Source organism: Labeo rohita, chromosome 7 (assembly GCF_022985175.1).
Source record: "Labeo rohita strain BAU-BD-2019 chromosome 7, IGBB_LRoh.1.0, whole genome shotgun sequence".
NCBI classification, from domain to species: domain Eukaryota; kingdom Metazoa; phylum Chordata; class Actinopteri; order Cypriniformes; family Cyprinidae; genus Labeo; species Labeo rohita.
Genome location: NC_066875.1, coordinates 2,111,995 through 2,131,487, shown reverse-complemented (window position 1 = coordinate 2,131,487; position 19,493 = coordinate 2,111,995). Strand labels below are relative to the sequence as shown.

The following is a 19,493-nucleotide window of genomic DNA, read 5'->3' as shown; positions in this document are numbered from 1 at the left end:
ATGTTTTAATAAACTTCTGTCGTATTTTATTTTAATGTGTTGACTAACATACTGAAGCACATGTAAAGTACTTGATTATCAATAATGTTTAATTCATTTTTTATTTTGAAGTTAATATATTTCATAGTTAAATATATTTTAAGGTACTAAATTCCAGCTTTACCTCATTGCATCATTACAAATGTTTAATTACAAATATATTTAAGTACATGACAAAGGTTTCAAAAGAAATGACATTAAAGTATATTTTAGTTTATCATAACTGTCTGTCAGTACATTCAGCAGTACTCTAACTGTATTTCAAAGACAAGGAAGTAATTATGAATTTACATACAAATATATACTACTTAAGTGCGTCAAAAACACTCTAAAGATGAGTTAATTGCATTTAATATCGGTTTAAACTATAACACATTGTCATTTAATTGCAATTAACATGCAGATGTCTGAAAACATTACATTCAAACACATTCGGTTTGTTTTTTGAAAGTATAGAATTTCCGCATTTCATTATGCTGCATTGAGCATCACACAGTTCACTCGGCTTTGTATCCGAGCTTTAGTTTTGTACATTTCTAATGTTCAGAGCCCTAAACGAGCATTTCTTTGTTTCCCAGGTTACCGTTCCCATGGCTGCTGTTCTCCATTGTCAACAGTATGAGCCCGGTTCGGGTGAGTAGTAACGGTCTGTTCTGTGCCATCGTGCTGCTCTTCCTCATGCTCCTCTTCGTCATCATCTCCATTGCCGCCTGTAAGTGGAAGATGAGCAAACTGCTGGGCTTCATCATGTTCCTGCTCTATATCGTCTTCCTGGTGGTCAGCGTCCTGTTGGAGGACAAGGTCATCGTCTGCCCCATCTCTATCTGACGTCCCGTCTCATTTACACACCGTGATGAAGCTAAAACCGCGTACCTGCTGACTTTACCTCACCTCCTCAGTCTCTTTATTTTCTTATGACAAAGAGTTCCCAGGTTCCTTCACACTTCATCGCCCTGTGTATGTTTATGGGGATTTTTTCTTAAAACAAAAACTATTTGGCAGTAATGAATTCATGTTTTCACGTAATTCTTATTTTCCATTTTTTTTGTATTTAATTATTATTATTTTTTTTTAAGATCTGTATTTGTGCTTGAGAATACAACAAAATTACAAGACATTTTTTTCTAGAAAACAAGTATTAATTTAATAACTGTGTCAACTTTTTTTAATGCTTCACTCGTTTGAAGTGCAATTGGTCATATGAGTAGATGATGTTAAACTAGGGCTGTAACGGTGCACCGAAACAAACTCCTGTGCAGAATCCTTTGAACTGGATGAGCTTCATCAACAGTGTTAAACCTTAATAGAGATTTGTTATTCATTTATTTATTCTAATTTATTTTCAAGCAACGTGCATCCTGGTTGTGGTCAAAGCCAAAGGGCAAAGCGGCTGGAGCTCTGCGATCACAATGATCTCTGATTGTTTTTGGGTTGTTTTAATCACTCTGTAGGGATTTCTGCGTAGACAGACGCTGTGATTATAGCAGGCAGCGTTTGCTCATTTCTCAGTCTCTGCAGGCCGTTTGTTCACGCTGTGAATGTGCTGCACTGCTGAATAATCGCTGGTTTGGAGCAATTACTCCATGATATGACAGATACAGTGTCCAAAATTATTTTCACTTTGCATGAGCTGATGGCCGTTGTTCATTTTCTGATTTATTCTTTTATTTATTCTATTATATTGCCTAGTGAAAAATAAATATACTAAAATGTATTTACAAGTACATTTACATATTATGTACTTAATAAACTGGTATATTTAAAGTCTGCTAACTTGGAACAACTAATTTTGTACTTAATGCAACTAAAAGTCCAGCTAAAGATATACTTAAGTATATTTGTTTGTGCTAAATTGCAAGTATACTTTAGGTACACTTTAGATAATATGATTATTTAAATGCAAAATATTTAAAGACAATCATCATCAATAGTGACATTAAAACATATTCTAGGTGAAATATTAAGAAATGTGCATTGTGCACACGTAGTACTACAAATAAAGTTTAATTACAATTTTTTATATCAGTAAGTCTGGATCGATATGTCAGTAAATATGTTAATAGACCAACTATAGCATTTTGAATCTATTACATTTTTACTAGAGTTTGTATGCTAAAAACCATCTTGTTAAGAACATGAAAATAAAACTTTCTTGTGGCAGTGGTACATACAAACATGATGTATTCTGCATGACAAGCCAGCTTTATAATTAAGCAAATAAACATTTATTTATTTATTTATTTATTTAAATAAAATGGTGAAAAAAATTAAGTCAGCTCTAAAAGTGAGAATCTGTGAACCGTTACTTCCCTAGCGTTAAAAAATGGCCAAGACCAGCACTGGTCGATGATGTTTTTTTAGATGTTGAATGTTGTTTAAACACCTTTGGTTTGGTTTAGTTTCTTTTCACGGTGAAGGTGTGTAAAATAAACTGGCAGCCACTCCATAGGAAACAGTGGCAAAGAATATCTTGAGGGTTTTTATGGATCCAGGATGCCACACTGGAATGTTTCATTAAATAAAACACTATTTATAGGATATTATAAATATTTGTATATTTTTCTTTACATTTTGCCTGTATGTCAAGAGGCCAAGTAGCCAGATGCATTGAATTTGAACATATTATTCAACCTGGTATGTCACCCTTCTTCTTTCTATCTTTTCATCTCATTTTTCAATATCTTGTTCATTTAATAGCAGTGTAGAGGTATTTGAGCTGCAGTATTGATTGTAAAAATGATTACTTGCTGCCTCATTCACACCGGAGAACAGAGCGTGATTACTGCATGTTGCTTCCCCAATCATTATTACTCAGCCATTTATAGAAAATCGCATTGAATACTATTATAAACGCGAGGGAAATGTGTAGATGCTTGTAGTCTGTAGTTAAGTGTAAAAACCTAGAAAACATTAGACATATATCGCACTCCCAGCTGCTAAATCCACGTGCAGTGATTTCCCTAAATAGTCTGCGTTCACACTCCACGTATTTGGATTGGAATCCGGATAGTGACGCGCGACGTTTTCAAGTAGGCCATGCATGCATGAAAATGTGTAGCCTAATAATTCAAGATGTGCTCATCGCTTTACTGTAAGATTCAAAGACAAAATATTTGCATAATGATTTGCCTAATAAATAGTCCTTTGGTAACGAACGAGTGTTAATGTGCTAGCGCCGTCTGAACTTATTCTAGAGACGTAAAAACACACGCATTTATTAAGAGTAGCGCAATCCATGTTACACGAATGGTGCTTTAGGACTCGATCTTTGTAATCTGTACAGACACACATGTAGTGCATTTACTAACTAATAGAGAACTCACTGATCAAGAACATTCACATACTGTACACTAGCATAAAGCATATTCCAATAGCGATTTCATTGTGGAGGCAGGCGTTTTATTTGTCTTTTGAAGAAATTTTGGTGTGACAGAAAATCTGGACGGAGCTGCTGTGTATCTTTACCTTAGCAAATACTGCCCTCTAGCGTGGAGTTAGACTTTATTTTTGTATGATGTTTTCCATGTGTCAAACCAACGCCTGTTATTGTATCTTTTCTTTGTGAGCAGGCAAACACATGCACTGAACTTAGAAATGCTTCAGTCTCTTTTGCTGTACTAAATTTATTTTTAGAGAAGAAAATACAATATCCTAATTTACTCTTTCATCCAACTCTCATCCAGATTGCTGGATGTGTTTTTCCATTTCAACGGTCTATGGGTGAAATCTTGCATAGCTTTTGTTTTCCGAACCAGTAAAGCTGCAAGAGTGTATTTCAGCAGGTCTGGACTGAGCAAAGAAATGTGCGAATGTGTATTAAATATATGAATGTGAAGATATTGAGCTGAACTAATGTGATATATGACATTTATTATATCAATAATTAGAGAAAAAGTTCAAATGCTCTAACATTGAAAGGGTTCTTTTAATGAAAACTGATATAAGCAATGTAGCTGTTTGAAAATGTATGTTTGTTCATTTTTTCCCCAAACTGCAATTCAGATTTACGTATCAGTAGTAGTTTTCCATCCTTGCCTGTTACACCATAATAGTTATTCATTTTCCACATATACATCTGCTTTTCATAATAATTTTGTATTTTATTTTATATTTTTGTCTTATAAGAGGGCTGTACACACTGTTCAAGTGCCCCTGCTTTATCCTGTTCTTGCTTTCTGGCAGGGTATGGATTGTAATTATTAATTTCATTGTTTTGTGTCAAACATGGCATTGTTAATATGCACTTTGCATTTATGTATGTCTGTTTAATTATTGTTTGTTCGCTCTGAAAGAGGCTGAAGCTGAATGTTTGGCTGAAATGTACACAAATCTGGAGTTACTGAATGCTGGATTTTCTTCATTTCTACACTCAGACATACAAAACTTATCTGGACTTTAAAGGAGTGACAATACTGATTCTGTTCACCTTTTTCTGGCCATATTTCTTAGCAATGTAGATGGCCCTGTTTCTGTCTCCACCGTTGTCTTTCTTTCTTTATAAAACTGCACTTTTGTACTGAATCACGGGATTCATGCCTGATTATAAATGCGGCATGTCAACAATTACTCCATCACTCTGATTAATGTCCCATTTCACTAGTGTTCTTGTGAGTCATTTCAATTGTACATATATACAGATACTAATACAATCAAAATATAGAGAAACTGTAAATGCAATGTATGTAATAAAAGAAATAAAGGCAAATATAAGGGCAGACTGTCCGTGGTGAATGAAGTTTTTCATGAAATTAGCAACTGCAAAGATATGTAATAAAGTTGAAACACACCAACAGGATTCTCTCTTTTCTTTCTTCTACAAATGTAATGTATTAATGTGCAAGAAAAAATATTACTTTTCTTGTTATTTCATTTCAATAACAATAGACGTAATTGCTAAATATATATATATATATATATATATATATATATATATATATATATATATATATATATATATATATATATATATATATATATATATACTCATTCTGTAACTTTTGTCCCTCTAGCGGCTGAAGCAGAAAACTACAAGTTACTGCGGAGGAATATTAACTGCGTGTTGTGCTTTGGCTCTGCTGTTCTGCGAAGATGGATCTGATATTTTGAGCCGTAATGCTGTGATCATGTTTACGGATTATCGCTTAATCAGTGTGATATTCACTAACATCAAAACTACCCCAATAATAAAAGAACAACAGATATCTGAGAAATATGTGTCATAAGCTGCTATCTTACAGGTGCATCTCAATAAACTCAGATTGTGAAATTCAGTGCACTGAAGTAGTCTTTGGTTCTTTTAATTGTGATGATTTTGGCTCACATTTAACAAAAACCCACCAATTCACTATCTCAACAAATTAGAATACTTCATAAGACCAATAAAAAAAAAAAAAAAAAAAAAAAAAAAAAAAACATTTTTAGTGAATTGTTGGCCTTCTGGAAAGTATGTTCATTTACTGTATATGTACTCAATACTTGGTAGGGGCTCCTTTTGCTTTAATTACTGACTCAATTCAGCGTAGCATGGAGGTGATCAGTCTGTGGCACTGCTGAGGTGCAATGGAAGCCCAGGTTTCTTTGACAGTGGCCTTCAGCTCATCTGCATTTTTTGGTCTCTTGTTTCTATTTTCCTCTTGACAATACCCCATAGATTCTCTGTGGGGTTCAGGTCTGGTGAGTTTGCTGGCCAGTCAAGCACACCAACACCCTGGTCATTTAACCAACTTTTGGTGCTTTTGGCAGTGTGGGCAGGTGCCAAATCCTGCTGGAAAATGAAATCAGCATCTTTAAAAAGCTGGTCAGTGGAAGGAAGCGTGAAGTGCTCTAAAATTTCTTGGTAAATGGGTGCAGTGACTTTGGTTTTCAAAAAACACAGTGGACCAACACCAGCAGATGACATTGCACCCCAAATCATCACAGACTGTGGAAACTTAACACTGAACTTCAAGCAACTTGGGCTATGAGCTTCTCCACCCTTCCTCCAGACTCTAGGACCTTGGTTTCCAAAAGAAATACAAAACTTGCTCTCATCTGAAAAGAGGACTTTGGACCACTGGGCAACAGTCCATTTCTTCTTCTCCTTAGCCCAGGTAAGACGCCTCTGACGTTGTCTGTGGTTCAGGAGTGGCTTAACAAGAGGAATACGCTTGGATACAGCACTCTGTGAACAGCCAGCTTCTTTGGCAATAAATGTTTGTGGCTTACCCTCCTTGTGAAGGGTGTCAATGATTGTCTTCTGGACAACTGTCAGATCAGCAGTCTTCCCCATGATTGTGTAGCCTAGTGAACCAAACTGAGAGACCATTTTGAAGGCTCAGGAAACCTTTGCAGGTGTTTTGAGTTGATTAGCTGATTGGCATGTCACCATATTCTAATTTGTTGAGATTGGTGGGTTTTTGTTAAATGTGAGCCAAAATCATCACAATTAAAAGAACCAAAGACTTGAACTACTTCAGTCTATGTGCACTGAATTTATTTAATACACGAGTTTCACAATTTGAATTGAATTACTAAAATAAATGAACTTTTCCGTGACATTCAAATTTACTGAGATGCACCTGTATATGCTGCTGTTGTTTTGATTTGCTGCAATCACCTGTTTTAAAGTAATGCTAACTGTTTGACATTGATGACATAATTGCTTTTAAGTCATATAAGGGTGGACACTATAACGTTGTAATGCTATTTATAGGCAAACAGAATAAAAAGTAGTTCATTTAGGGAAGGGCATTATTTCAAACAATTTTTCCTGTTTGTGAACCTAGTCAATGCACAGCTGATATGTGATGCAAAATATGTAGATTTTTTTTATTTTATTATGGGTGTGTTGCTTTTACTTCATCTTCTGCAAAAATGTCAAATATATATATATATATATATATATATATATATATATATATTTTTAAACTAGGTGTGTGGTGACTTGTGGAGCTGCAGATGTGACTTTTGTGCTGATCACTGGCACACTTGTAAACCACAAGCCTTTTATTTCCTGCATTCTCATGTTGCACCGAAACAAGAATAAGGAAAACAAACATCTAAATAAAACAAAAGCATGACAGGCCATTCACACCTCAGCTCATTTGTTCCAGTGACATCATACTTCCTGCATCACTCGCTCTCTTTGTCCAGACCTGTGAGTTTGTTCAGTTACAGGTTGCAAGATCATTTCTGCATCTCTCCTTTTTGCAAATTGCCTCATGTGTAAAAGAGGACTTTGGACCACTGGGCAACAGTCCATTTCTTCTTCTGACAAATTATAAAAACAAACAAACAAACAAACACCAGTCTATAGTCCATTAAGTGTTCATGAAGTTCCATGCATAATAAATGAATTGTTAAAATACTAAGTGAATGGAAATGTGGGTTTCTCTCCTTTTAGTGCTGCTATCACTTGCTGTCTCTCAGTACACTCAAGGTAATTATTAATTTTAATTTTCCATTATGGATGTTTGGACTCTGGGCAGCATTTTATTTACTTTTATACATTTATATTATGTATATATTTTTTATTTTAAAGATGTTTTAATGTAAAGCAAAAATGCACTGTAAAAATGTTCATCTACTTCAACTTAAAAATGTAAAAATGTAGTATTTTGTAGAAGTTAATTTGATGAATCAAAGAAATGGATAATAATAATTGTTACAGTGTATTTATATGACAGTGTTCATGTTACACACATGGCATGTTATCATTAGTGCTATAATTATAATAACTTCGTGCTCCAAACCGCACAAATAATTGCAAAATCTTTAAATACATGCTATTCATTATTTTGACCCGCAGAGGATTTTCTTTTCCCGAAAATGCTAGTTAACGTTATCACATTAGACCAAAACTTACTGAGTTTGCTCACACGGGGTATCACAACTGCCTTAAAAAACGACCAGCTTACCAAACAAAATCTCTCATTATGCATTATTACTAAATATTGGATTGAATATCTTTTATCAAGTTGTTTTCTTCCATTCAGCACAGGTTTTGTATTGTTGGCTTTTGCCCAAACTAATGCTATTTTCACTCAAAAACGAGGTGCATGAGTTTAGATCAATGAAGCCTATGATCACCCAGTTCCAAAAAGATACACAAAACCCGAGCTAATTCAAAGAAAACATGTTGACAAAAAGATAATACAGCAACAATAAATTATGCTGGTCATTTCTGAACGCCAAATTACATAAAGGAATTTTTACACAGCACAACTGTTAAAATCTTTGAATTTTCAGCCATTCCAAAAGTGACTGTAACGCCTAGCGATCACGTCTTCAGTGGAGAGACTGTCACTCTCAGATGTGACATAGAGGAAGGCATTGACTGGACGTACAGTTGGTATAAAGATGGTTCAGTGGTCCCCATCAACACTGAGAGAGTGTACGAATTCATATCTGACGAGTTTGCCGCTGGTAAATACACCTGTAGAGGAGAGAAGACACAAGACTCGGGCAGATCAGAGATCAGTGACGCTGTTACACTGACTGTATCAGGTTCATCTAATCAACTAACATCAGCGTTCAAGTACAAACATTTATTTCTCCGTTTTTCACTCACAGATGGTTCTTTTGTTCATAGATTTACCCAAAGCTTCAGTCACAGCAGATCCAGACAGGGTTGTGTTCAGTGGAGAGACGATCTCTCTGAAATGTGCCATAGAGTCTCACTACAGCGACTGGAGATTCCACTGGTCTAAATACAGCAGCATATTCACTGAAGATGAGAAAAACACAAGTGCAGAGACTCTCACTATTGAAAGGGTTTCTGAATCTGATCAGGATAAATATTGGTGTTGGGGAGAAAGAGAGGGCAGACCGATGAAATCCCAGAAGAGTGAAGTGGTTTCACTCAGAGTGGAAGGTAAGTGTTTTACTGACTGTAACACTGAATGTATTCACCTATTTATTTCAGTGTTAAACACTAGGTGGCATTTCAACACTGCTTTATCTGGTTTTGCATCCTGAGCTTGAGACTGGACTATCTATTTGTCTAACCATTGGCCGATGGGAAGAGTGTTTAAGAAAACAGACGTCTAACCTGTGCATTTATTAATGGATTAGAGATTTTTATTTATTTATTTATTTTTTTTTGCAATTCTATTTGGTGCCTCAAGTAGTACAGAAATTACACACTACAGCTTTAAGTGACATACACCACTTGTGGAAAAGAAATGTATTAGAATAAATTCAATTTTAGTGTACTTTGAATCTTAAAAGATTTTTTTTTTTTTTTTAAATGTCTTATTTGTACATAATAAGCACTTTCTAAATGTGAGTTCTCCAGATGGGTTAAATTTCAACTTTTGACTTAAGCACCTCAATTTATGAATGTAGTGACATGCGCCAGATGCTACAAAAGACTCTTGCAATTCTGACTTTTTTCCCCCCTCAAAACTGCATGATATAAACTTGCAGTAAAAATTGGTCTTTAATACTTGCAGTTTATATCTTACAATTTTAAGAAAAGTCAGAATTGCAAGGTTATATCATGATGTAAACTTGTAGTTTCAACAAGTCAGAATTGTGAGAGGAAAAAGTGACAATTACCTTTTTTAGTTTTTATTCAGTGGCGGTAACGAGCTTCCATATAATGCATGTTTATGTAGAAAAAACAATGGTAAGACAGCACAGTAGATCACAAAAAAAGCATTTATGTCATTTCCACATGTTAACCAGCCATGACCGCAACAGTAGTGAGAGACGCAATATCATTCTAGTCGGTTGGTTTATGTGGCAGTGAGCTGGGTATCACGTCAGTCCACAATCCTGCTCTGCTAGGCTGACATTTGACACATAACATTGTCACTGTTGTCAAAACTATTCACTGTGGAACATGACGCCTCATTTTTCAATTGACAGACAGAACCCAGGCAGTTTTGAAGATTGCTCAGAACTGGCTGCCCGAAGGGGACTCGTTAACTCTGGTGTGTGCAGTGAGAAGCTCGTCCAGAGGTTGGACGTTCAGCTGGTTCAGAGATGATCATCAGCTCCTGTCAGACAGCAGCAGAGGAGCTGGAGGCTCTTACACTCTCAGTCCTGCTGCTGTGAAGCACACGGGAGTTTACGCGTGCCGAGCCGAGAGAGGAGCTTATTACACCGAATACAGCTACACTCAGCTGCTCTGGGTCACCTGTGAGTATTCGTGTCATTGGAGCTCTTAATCACGGACCAGTTTACCTGCTTAAAATGAAATACAACCAACACCAGCTTCTGATTGTAATTGGATTAAATAGATTCTAGCTGAAAGACTCTGGAAAAGAGCAGTGTTGGGAAGGTTACTTTGGAAATGGTTTACAGATTACAAGTTCCCCTACAAATTTAGAAACGCTTTGCCTAGCTTTTTTGTCTTTCTTGCTGAAAATTCCTAAATATTTTTAACTCATAATAACAAGAATAACAAATTATGCAATTTATGAACTATGATTTTATCCAGTATTAGGTGTAATGCTTTACGTAGTAATTATGACTGTAATTTAATTACTTTTCTGCTGCAAAAAAAAAGGACTACTCTTCACTTTTCTGTAATTTAATTACTGTTACTTCTGATGTGATTAAATACTGTACAGACTATGAAACAGTTCTAAATAAAACAACAGTGGATTTAACATCAACATTTAACATCTGATGTTAAAATGTATGTTTTTAATTTAATCTTCTCTTGTCAAATGCTCATGGTCAGTTCATGAATTATTTATGCAATTTTATATTATTATTTGAAAGAATTAAAAGAGCATTTTCATGCCAGTATCTTAGTATTGTTCAGTTGGTTGAGGTTGATAATATGACTTAGAAAGTAATTAGTAATAAGTAGTGCAATTCTTTTTGTAGAACGTAATTAGTACAGTAATCTAATTGCACAGTTAAAGATAAAGTAATTAATAATAAGTAATTAATAATAAGCAGTAAGTGATTTCTTTTTTTTAGAGTACCTTAACCAACACTGATCTTATCTTTCTTTCAGATTGAGGCTTTCTTATTTTAACTTTTTTTGTTCCTCCTTCAAAATAAACAATAAATAAACAAGCAAAAAATAAAAACTGAAAGACAAACATTGGTGCTCAGTATGGATTAGTGGAATGACCGATTGTGCATTAGTTTTGTCCAAAACAGACATGCTTTTATGTGAATGGATGCAATGTTTTGGATTAATCTAAATATCCATGAACAAGATTGTTAACTTATCATTTTTATGCATAAACACTACAATTGCTTAAAATGACTGTATGGTTTCAGCTCGAAAGCCTAGAGCTTCTCCAATCATCAGTCCAAGCAGATCTCAACACTTTCTCTCTGACTCCCTTTCCCTGAGCTGTGAGGACCAGAGGAGCTCCGGATGGAGACTGAGAAGATATAGCGAAAGGCTGGAAGATTGTTCATCTTCAGACTGGGGGATAGAAACAGGATCTACACGTAGAATCAGCTCTCTTAAGACATCTGATACTGGAGTTTACTGGTGTCAGTCTGAGTCTGGAGAGAAGAGTCAACCTGTGAACATCACAGTACATGGTGATTCACATGAATTTGCAAAGACCAGCATGGCTTTGTTAAAAATAAGTATGGTTAAATGTATCAATTGTGCACTTGTAGTGCACTTGGCATCCTAAAAGTATATTTAAAAAAAAAAAAGTGTACTTGCAAGAAATATAATTAATTAAAAGGCCACTTAAGAGTACTTGTAGACATTTTCATAGCTATGTTTTTTACCTTTAAAAAGTGCACTTTTAAAGTACATTTTAAGTCATTACGTTTTAGTAATTGTTTGTTGTGCTTTAAAAACATGACCCTGGACCACAAAACCAGTCTTAAGTCGCGGGGGTATATTTGTAGCGACAGCCAAAAATACATTGTACAGGTCAAAATTATTGATTTTTCTATATATAGAAATATCTAAATATTGTCCTTCCATAACAAACCATACATCAATGGAAAGCTTATTTATTCAGGCGATGTACAATTACTTAAAATTGACCCTTATGACTGGTTTTGTGGTCCAGGGTTACATTTTGATGTGTTGACTGACATACTAAAGAACATGTAAAATACTTGTGTGTCTTTTGAACTGTAGTTTGTTTCTCAGTATTACAAATTATTATATTTGAAATGTACTAATTTGCTAACTTCATCATTAAAATGAGTCATTCCAAATATATTTAAATACATGACATAAATTTCAAAAGAAATGACATTGAAGTATGTTTTAGGTTATCATAAAAGGTTGTCAGTACATTCAGCAGTATATTTCAAGGACAAGATATAAAGATGTACTTAAGTCCTGCTTCAGTGGGTCAAAAACACTGTAAAGTTTAGCTAATTGTATTTAATAATTTGAACTATCATTAATGATAAATAACATACAATTAAGTGTTATTAAACTTGGTTCACAATGAAGTTTATTCTTTTAAAATATATGATTTATTTAATAAGCACAGTTCTGTTATTTATACATTGTTTCAGATGTTGGTGTGATCCTGTGAAGTTCTGCTTATCCTTTAAATGAAGGAGATCCTCTGACTCTACACTGCTTACAACGAAATACACACTCCTCAAACCTCAGAGCTGCTTTCTATAAAGACAGATCTCTCATTCAGACCCAAACTACAGTTGACCAAATGACCATTCCTGCTGTCTCAAAGTCACATGAGGGTTTCTACTACTGTAAACTCCCAGAGAGAAGACAATCACCAAAGAGCTGGGTCTCAGTCACAGGTAGGACTGAACTAAAGCTATACTGATCTAACATTTTCATTCTGTACACGAGTACTTGAGAATATTCTACATAATAATACATGTGTATTTATTTCATATATTTCAGAATCACAAACAGAATATCAGATTTCAGTCCTCAAAATGATCAGTAGTGTGTTTGCAGCCTGTCCATATTTACTTCTGTCCATCATCCTGGGTGTCAAATGGCACAGGGCTTATGGTAAAACATCTGCTTTATTTTCACACTCTTTGTTTCTTTGTTTTGAGTCATAGTCCTTAAATTTCTCACTAGCCAACTTAGATACTATAATTTTGCCTTAGGCATATTTATTTATTTATTTATTCTTTTCATATTTTACAGGTAGACCTGATGAAGTCCACAGTGAATATGGAACCTGGCGGACACGTCGACATGACAGAGTTTGACATGCTTAAAGGAGAAGTCCACTTCCAAAACAAAGATTCACATATAATGTACTCACCCCCTTGTCATCCAAGATGTTCATGTCTTTCTTTCTTCAGTCGTAAAGAAATTTTGTTTTTTGAGGAAAACATTTCAAGATTTTTCTCCATATAATGGACTGATATGGTGCCCCGATTTTGAACTTCCAAAATGCAGTTTAAATGCGGCTTCAAACGATCCCAAATGCAGTTGTAAACGATCCCAGCTGAAAAAGAAGGGTCTTATCTAGTGAAACGATCAGTTAATTTCATAAAAAATAATACAATTTAAATACTTTTCAATCTCAAACACTCATCTTGCCTTTCTCTTCCTGAACTCTGTGTATTCCGACTCAAGACAGTTAGGGTATGTTGAAAAACTCCAATCGTAATCATCCTACATCGCTGCAGAAGTACCGCAAAGTGAACATGCAAAGAAGATCAAACAAATAAGGTAAAAAAGCGATATAGGACAGCGAGAACATGAAATGGGAGTTTTTTGACATGCACTAACTGTCATGAACCAGAACGAAAACAGTTCAGGCAGAGTAAGACAAGACGAGCGTTTGGCATTAAGAAGTATATAAATTGTATTTTTTTAATGAAAATAAGCAATCATTTCGCTAGATAAGACCCTTCTTTCTTGGTTACAACCACATTTGGGATCGTTTGAAGCTGCATTTAAACTGCATTTTGGAAGTTCAAAATTGGGGCACCATATCAGTCCATTATATGGAGAAAAATGCTGAAATGTTTTCCTCAAAAAACAATTTCTTTACGACTGAAGAAAGAAAGACATGAACATCTTGGATGACTAGGGAGTGAGTACATTATTTGTAAATTATTGTTCTGAAAGTAGATGTCTCCTTTAAGAATCTAATGACAAGACCCATATTAGTTAATATGGCAGATGAAATTTACATTGACTAACAAGCTAATGAAATTTACCTGGCATTTCAAAATGGCCTGTTAAATAAAAATATATTTGCAATTAATTACTTATTTATTATTATATCTTGTGCCTAGCTTTGAAATATTGTATTGCCAAAATTGTAATGTTATCATCTTAGAATTAACATGCATGTATTATACTCTTCTATATTTGCGCATCACTTTAGCTAAAAGCATTTTCGGTAACACTTTCTATGAAGCCCCTATTTATAATACATTATAATTTTATTTCTAAGGCATTATAATGAATGCATAATGCATTAAAAAACCTTATAATATGTTATATCATCTCATGAAAATCATAACAACAATTATAATACATTATAATACTTGAGTATTTGAGGTTATAACTTATTATAGATTATGATTATGTATAACACACAATGGACAGCATATAAAAACTACTTAATTTATAATGAACTATATCATATTACATTTATTTTATTTATTTATTTTTTTTTAACGTTATATTACATTTTATTTTGATGGTCCCCCTAGTCTATTGACAATAAGCAATTTTCCAACTACTTGTCAAATAACACTCCTTAGAGTATTAGTAGACTTAGATTAAGGTTAGGCTAGGTAGCAGGTTCATGTACTTGTTACTTATAATCAGTTTGTCTTTTGGGGAACCATCAAAATACAGTGTTAGCATATATTTGCATACCACTACTACTAATAATAGCTGTTAGCTGACATGCAGTACTATCAAAATAATCAAACTGATAATACAAATGTCATATTACACATTCATCTGATCTGATACCTGATCTTATGGCTCTTTGAGAAATATTATTATTATTATTATTATTTCTTGTAAGTGGTCTCTGTATGCTGTAAGTAAAGTGACATGCATAACATGGCAAGATATGAGACTTATAATACGTTATAACTATGAGGTAATCATAGTCTTAAAAGCTATAACCACAAATAAGTGAAAATTATAATACATTAAAACTGTTCTTATGAATACTCATGAGATGATACAACATACTATAAGGTTTTTTATAATGCACTATGCATTCATTATAATGCCTTAGGAATACCCTTATAATGTATTATAAATACGGGCTTCATAGAAAGTGTTACCGCATTTTCCAATATACTGCATGCTAGAAATTAATAATTAATTAAATTAATAAATCTGGTAGTGAATAGAAATCTTCTGCATACTATTTATAGGGCATTCAGTAGGCATTGTGTATCAAATTGGACTTCTTTTGACGTACAACAGACATGTAGCTTCATCTCTCTTTAAAAAAGCAAACACTGCTCTATGCAATAGTAGCCTACATATAATTGTTGACATCAGATTGTCAGAGATATTAAGAAATTGTACATTTTATTTCATGTACATCTTAATAGTGTAGCTCCCTTATGATATGCATATTAAGGCATAAATGAAAAGAGCAAACTGATAGCATCAGATGAACTGCTTTGAGTTACACTCTTGACACGTCCGGTTAAAGATCTGCTCACAGATCTTTAAAAACAGCTTATGTCACACTTGTGGTTTTCATGCATTTAAAGTCATCATACGTTACATCGGAAAGATAGCGTAGTGGTTTCAGGCGGTTGGACAGATGAGTGGAAAAGACAAAAGGTCAAGCCTCCATACAGACGCACACACTCATATCACACTACAGAGATCTTCATCCGCTCTTGAAGCCCTGTTTGTCCTGTAACGTTTAGTTTCTACTTGCTCAACACACCAGCCTATAATTTTCAAGTAATTTTTAGTTGTTTACCCAGTGTGATGTTGTATTTCCTGCTGCTTATGTAGTAACCAGTTTAAATGAGGAACTGATATATTATTTCCATAAGAAGATCTTGTGATCTCAGTTCTACAGCAAACCATCCTAAAAGTAAAATACAACAGCTGACAAAATGCAGTGCTTCCCAGCAAATGAGTTTGTAATTAAGATAAAAATTAAGACAAAACAAGGCACAATGCACTTATGTGCACACAAGATCCACAGCACCTGCACAGATATACACATTACAGTCCAAAAACACTGATAAAAAATAAACAAATCCAGCAATACAAAGATCTTATATTGTATCTGTATATCAATCTGCAAGTATTGTTTTCATTTGTGCTCTGCCAAAAAATATTTTGAATTCATCTCTTAGTTAGTACTGTAGATCCTTTGGAAACTAAGCACATCAACATCTCTCTGTAGAGAGATGTTATACTTTTACACACTAAAAGTTGTATTGAAGGCAGACTCAGTGAAACTATTCAGTCATTTACTTAATCTTCAAATCAAGCCTGCAAAACTTCAAGCACATATTTGTAAAACACTGTTATCTTGTATCTTTTGCGCATTGGTTTGTCAAAGCACACACAGAAACCAGAGTCAGAAACTAAAAGCTAGGCTTTATTATTAAGCGAAATTTTGAAAGATAAACATAACCATTTTAAAACTATAAAAACCAAGATTGGAATAAAAAGAAAAGAGAAAAAAATTGTTACAGTATATGTTATATAGAATTTTGATATTTTTGAGTCACAAAACCAAAGTAACAGATGAAAGAGTAATTACAATAATTTCTTCGAAATTAAAATTGTCACTGAGTATCACAACTACTGAATCTCGTGTTTTAGCAGTGAGTTATGTATGAAAAGATCTTTACAACAGCATGAATATGAATGTCAGATTCACTTTACTGTGATTACATAATACACTGACAGACAGAGAACATACACTTAAACAGTGTAAAGCATTAAATATGACACATTTATATTGTACATTTTAGACTTTGAAAACAAAAACTAGTACCTTCACGAGTTTGTGATATTGGAAATTCTGAGATTCTGCCTGCAGACCAGCACACACAGGAGAGGATCTGAAATCAATCTCATACTCATTGTGAATGAAGGAATAAGCCAAACAGGAAGAAACTGTGGTAAAAATAGAACAAAGTATACAAAGAATCTGACTAAAATATAGGGCAGATAAAACACCAGCAGAGTGAATATGAAAACAACCACAATGTGATGATCTGCTTTCCCAGACGTGTGAGAGTGACGACCAGCACGACATGAAGCTCCACAAGATATTATCCATGTGATCACTGGCACAACCAACAAAAGTACAACAAAAAAGATATGATACAGTTTTAAAACAAGATGACCAATAAAGATACAGAGAAACACAAGTGTGTAGAAAATGACAAAACATGGTGAGGTGAAAACACAAGCAGTATACAGCAGATATTTAACTGAGAGAATTCCCTCTAGCGCCACCAGCTGGTTTAGGAGGACACCATAAAGGCTTGATGTCCACAATAAAGAACTCAAAACCTTATATGTCAAATCCCAATACCCAGTCTCTAAAAGATCTTTTAGCAGTATGTAAGGACTCAAGAGAAGCTCAACAAAGTCAGTGAGGAGGAGGAGGATGATGAAGACTGAAATGCGGTGTCCATTCTTTCTGTGATGAATTAGATCGCTGACAGACCAAACAAGAGCTGGTAGACCTGCACACGCACTAATGATGGTGAAGATAGACAATCTGACATGTATCTCCAGGATATCAGCTCTAAGCTTCCAGTTAAATGGGTAAAACTCCATACTATAGCATCTGTTTGATCTCTTTGCGATATCCAGCTGAATGTATAAGAATAAATAATGTAAAAAATTATCATCTGTGATAAATAAATGCTGAGCTACTTTCAAAAGATACAAAGCTCATAAAGTTAACTAAATGTAGAACAGGTATTCATGCATTCATGTGGGTTCATATTTAATGACTTCAAGTGAAAAAACAACAACTATGTCTTACCTAGATATATTCAGGAGATTTCTACAGTACTGTGCTCATGGCATAAGAATGGTTCCAACCTTGGTTGATTTCTTCTCTTGTTCTGTCTGTGTGTCTTGCTGTTTCTTACTTTCTCTTTTTCTCTTTTTTTAACCACTGTGGTTGTTGGTTTTTCTGTGGTTTGATCTGAACTCCTCTGGCCTCATTTATGAAGTGTGCATACGCACAGATTTGATCTTAGAGTGCGTGTATGCTTAAATCCACACCAACGCTTATATTTGTAAAAACTGGCTTTCGCGTGGAAAAGTGCTCAGCATCACGTCAGTGTCTTGAGTAGACACTTTGTCTTGTCGGAGTACGGCAGGTTTTTGGAAACGTAAGCTGTTCCTGCAGCTCACTGTTCTAAATTAAAGGATTTGGACGATGACTGGTGATCTTTTATATGTTAATAACAACAATTAGAAGTCGTTTAGAAGGCAGAGAGCTGAAACTATTCAGTTGCGCACAAGTTCAAGATCATTTGCGATTCACAGATTTCACATCTAAAAAAAAAAGAGGCATGCATTTTCTGCATGTACGTTTATTCTATGAAACACATGCAGGGATATTTGAGAAATGACAGTAAGATCAAATTTAGGGTGGTTTCTGTGCAACAGAACAGCTGTGGCCTAATGGTTAGGGAGTTGGGCTTGTAACTGAAAAGTTGCAGGTTTGAGTCCCAGGTCTGGCAGTAATTGAAGATGGTGGGAGTGAATAACCAACGCTCTCTCCACCCTCAATACCACGACTGAGGCAAGTCCCTTGAGCAAGGCACCAATGCTCCCTGGGCGCTGCAGCGATAGCGATATGGCTGCCCACTGCTCTGGGTGTGTGTTCACTGCTGTGTGTGTGCACTTGGATGGGTTAAATGAAGAGCACAAATTCTGAGTATGGGTCACCATACTTGGCCACACCTCATGTCCAAAAGAAAAAGAAACTTTATAAGTGAGGCCTCTTTTATCTGAGCTCTGACTGGTTTCAGTAAGAATCATAAATAATCTTTACTTAAAACATAAATTCCAAAGATTTGTTCAAAAGGCTCAGTAATCTCAGACGTGTAAATGCAGTGCAAAATTGTCTAAATATTGACGTGTGATATATATAGCCTTGTGTATTAAAAAGTACAGTTCATCAAATGTCATCAAATTTATTTTTATATAAAAGTAACAGAATTTAAGTTACATACAGTTTATTAGTAATAAGTGTACCTCACTATAAAGCTGTTCCTACAAACTGAATGGCAGCCATAGGGGCGTGGTTAGCGAACCTGAATGGATGGGGTATACCCCTTACTCAGCAGCTCCTGTTGTAAGGACACTTTACTGTAGTAAGGCACTGCTGACAGTAGCTGAACCATCTCGGGGGAACCAAAACTGGTTCTGCCAGAATGGGGCCACTAGAAGGACTGAGCATCTGTCCTCCCTGATGCTTCTGATGACTTGAGGGAGCAGAGCTCCTGGAGTGAAGGTGTACAGGCATGACCTGGGCCACTCGTGGGCTAGCACATCCTTCTTGCTTGACAGAAATATTGGGCAATGAGAGTCCTCTTCTGAGGCAAAG

At 35.0% G+C, this 19,493-nt stretch overlaps 2 protein-coding genes across 6 annotated transcripts in view; both read left to right on the top strand.

Annotated features, from left to right (window-relative positions):
* LOC127168311 (sodium/potassium/calcium exchanger 2) overlaps positions 1 to 4,358 on the top strand; it is a 49,465-nt gene extending 45,107 nt beyond the window's left edge. For all 5 annotated transcript variants that reach the window (XM_051115108.1, XM_051115107.1, XM_051115104.1 and 2 more), the window contains one exon: positions 618 to 4,358. In XM_051115108.1, coding sequence (XP_050971065.1) covers positions 618 to 867 — 250 coding nt within the window. In that variant the 3' untranslated portion in view covers positions 868 to 4,358. The remainder of the gene's footprint in view (positions 1 to 617) is intronic.
* Positions 4,359 to 7,398: 3,040 nt separating this feature from the next.
* LOC127168379 (Fc receptor-like protein 5) lies at positions 7,399 to 13,207 on the top strand. The gene is made up of 8 exons (XM_051115224.1): positions 7,399 to 7,456; positions 8,266 to 8,523; positions 8,609 to 8,890; positions 9,889 to 10,161; positions 11,263 to 11,535; positions 12,484 to 12,735; positions 12,842 to 12,955; positions 13,097 to 13,207. The coding sequence occupies exons 1-6, from the start codon at positions 7,399 to 7,401 to the stop codon at positions 12,501 to 12,503; spliced, it is 1,164 nt and encodes a 387-aa protein (XP_050971181.1). The 3' UTR covers positions 12,504 to 12,735; positions 12,842 to 12,955; positions 13,097 to 13,207.
* The last annotated feature ends 6,286 nt before the right edge of the window (positions 13,208 to 19,493 follow it).

Excerpts from the sequence above, each read along its gene's own strand:
- LOC127168379 (XM_051115224.1), top strand. The coding sequence starts at position 7,399 with ATGTGGGTTTCTCTCCTTTTAGTGCTGCTATCACTTGCTGTCTCTCAG. Across the intron at positions 7,457-8,265 it reads TGTCTCTCAGTACACTCAAG|CCATTCCAAAAGTGACTGTA; the intron begins GTAATTATTAAT and ends TTGAATTTTCAG. Across the intron at positions 8,524-8,608 it reads TGTTACACTGACTGTATCAG|ATTTACCCAAAGCTTCAGTC; the intron begins GTTCATCTAATC and ends TTTTGTTCATAG.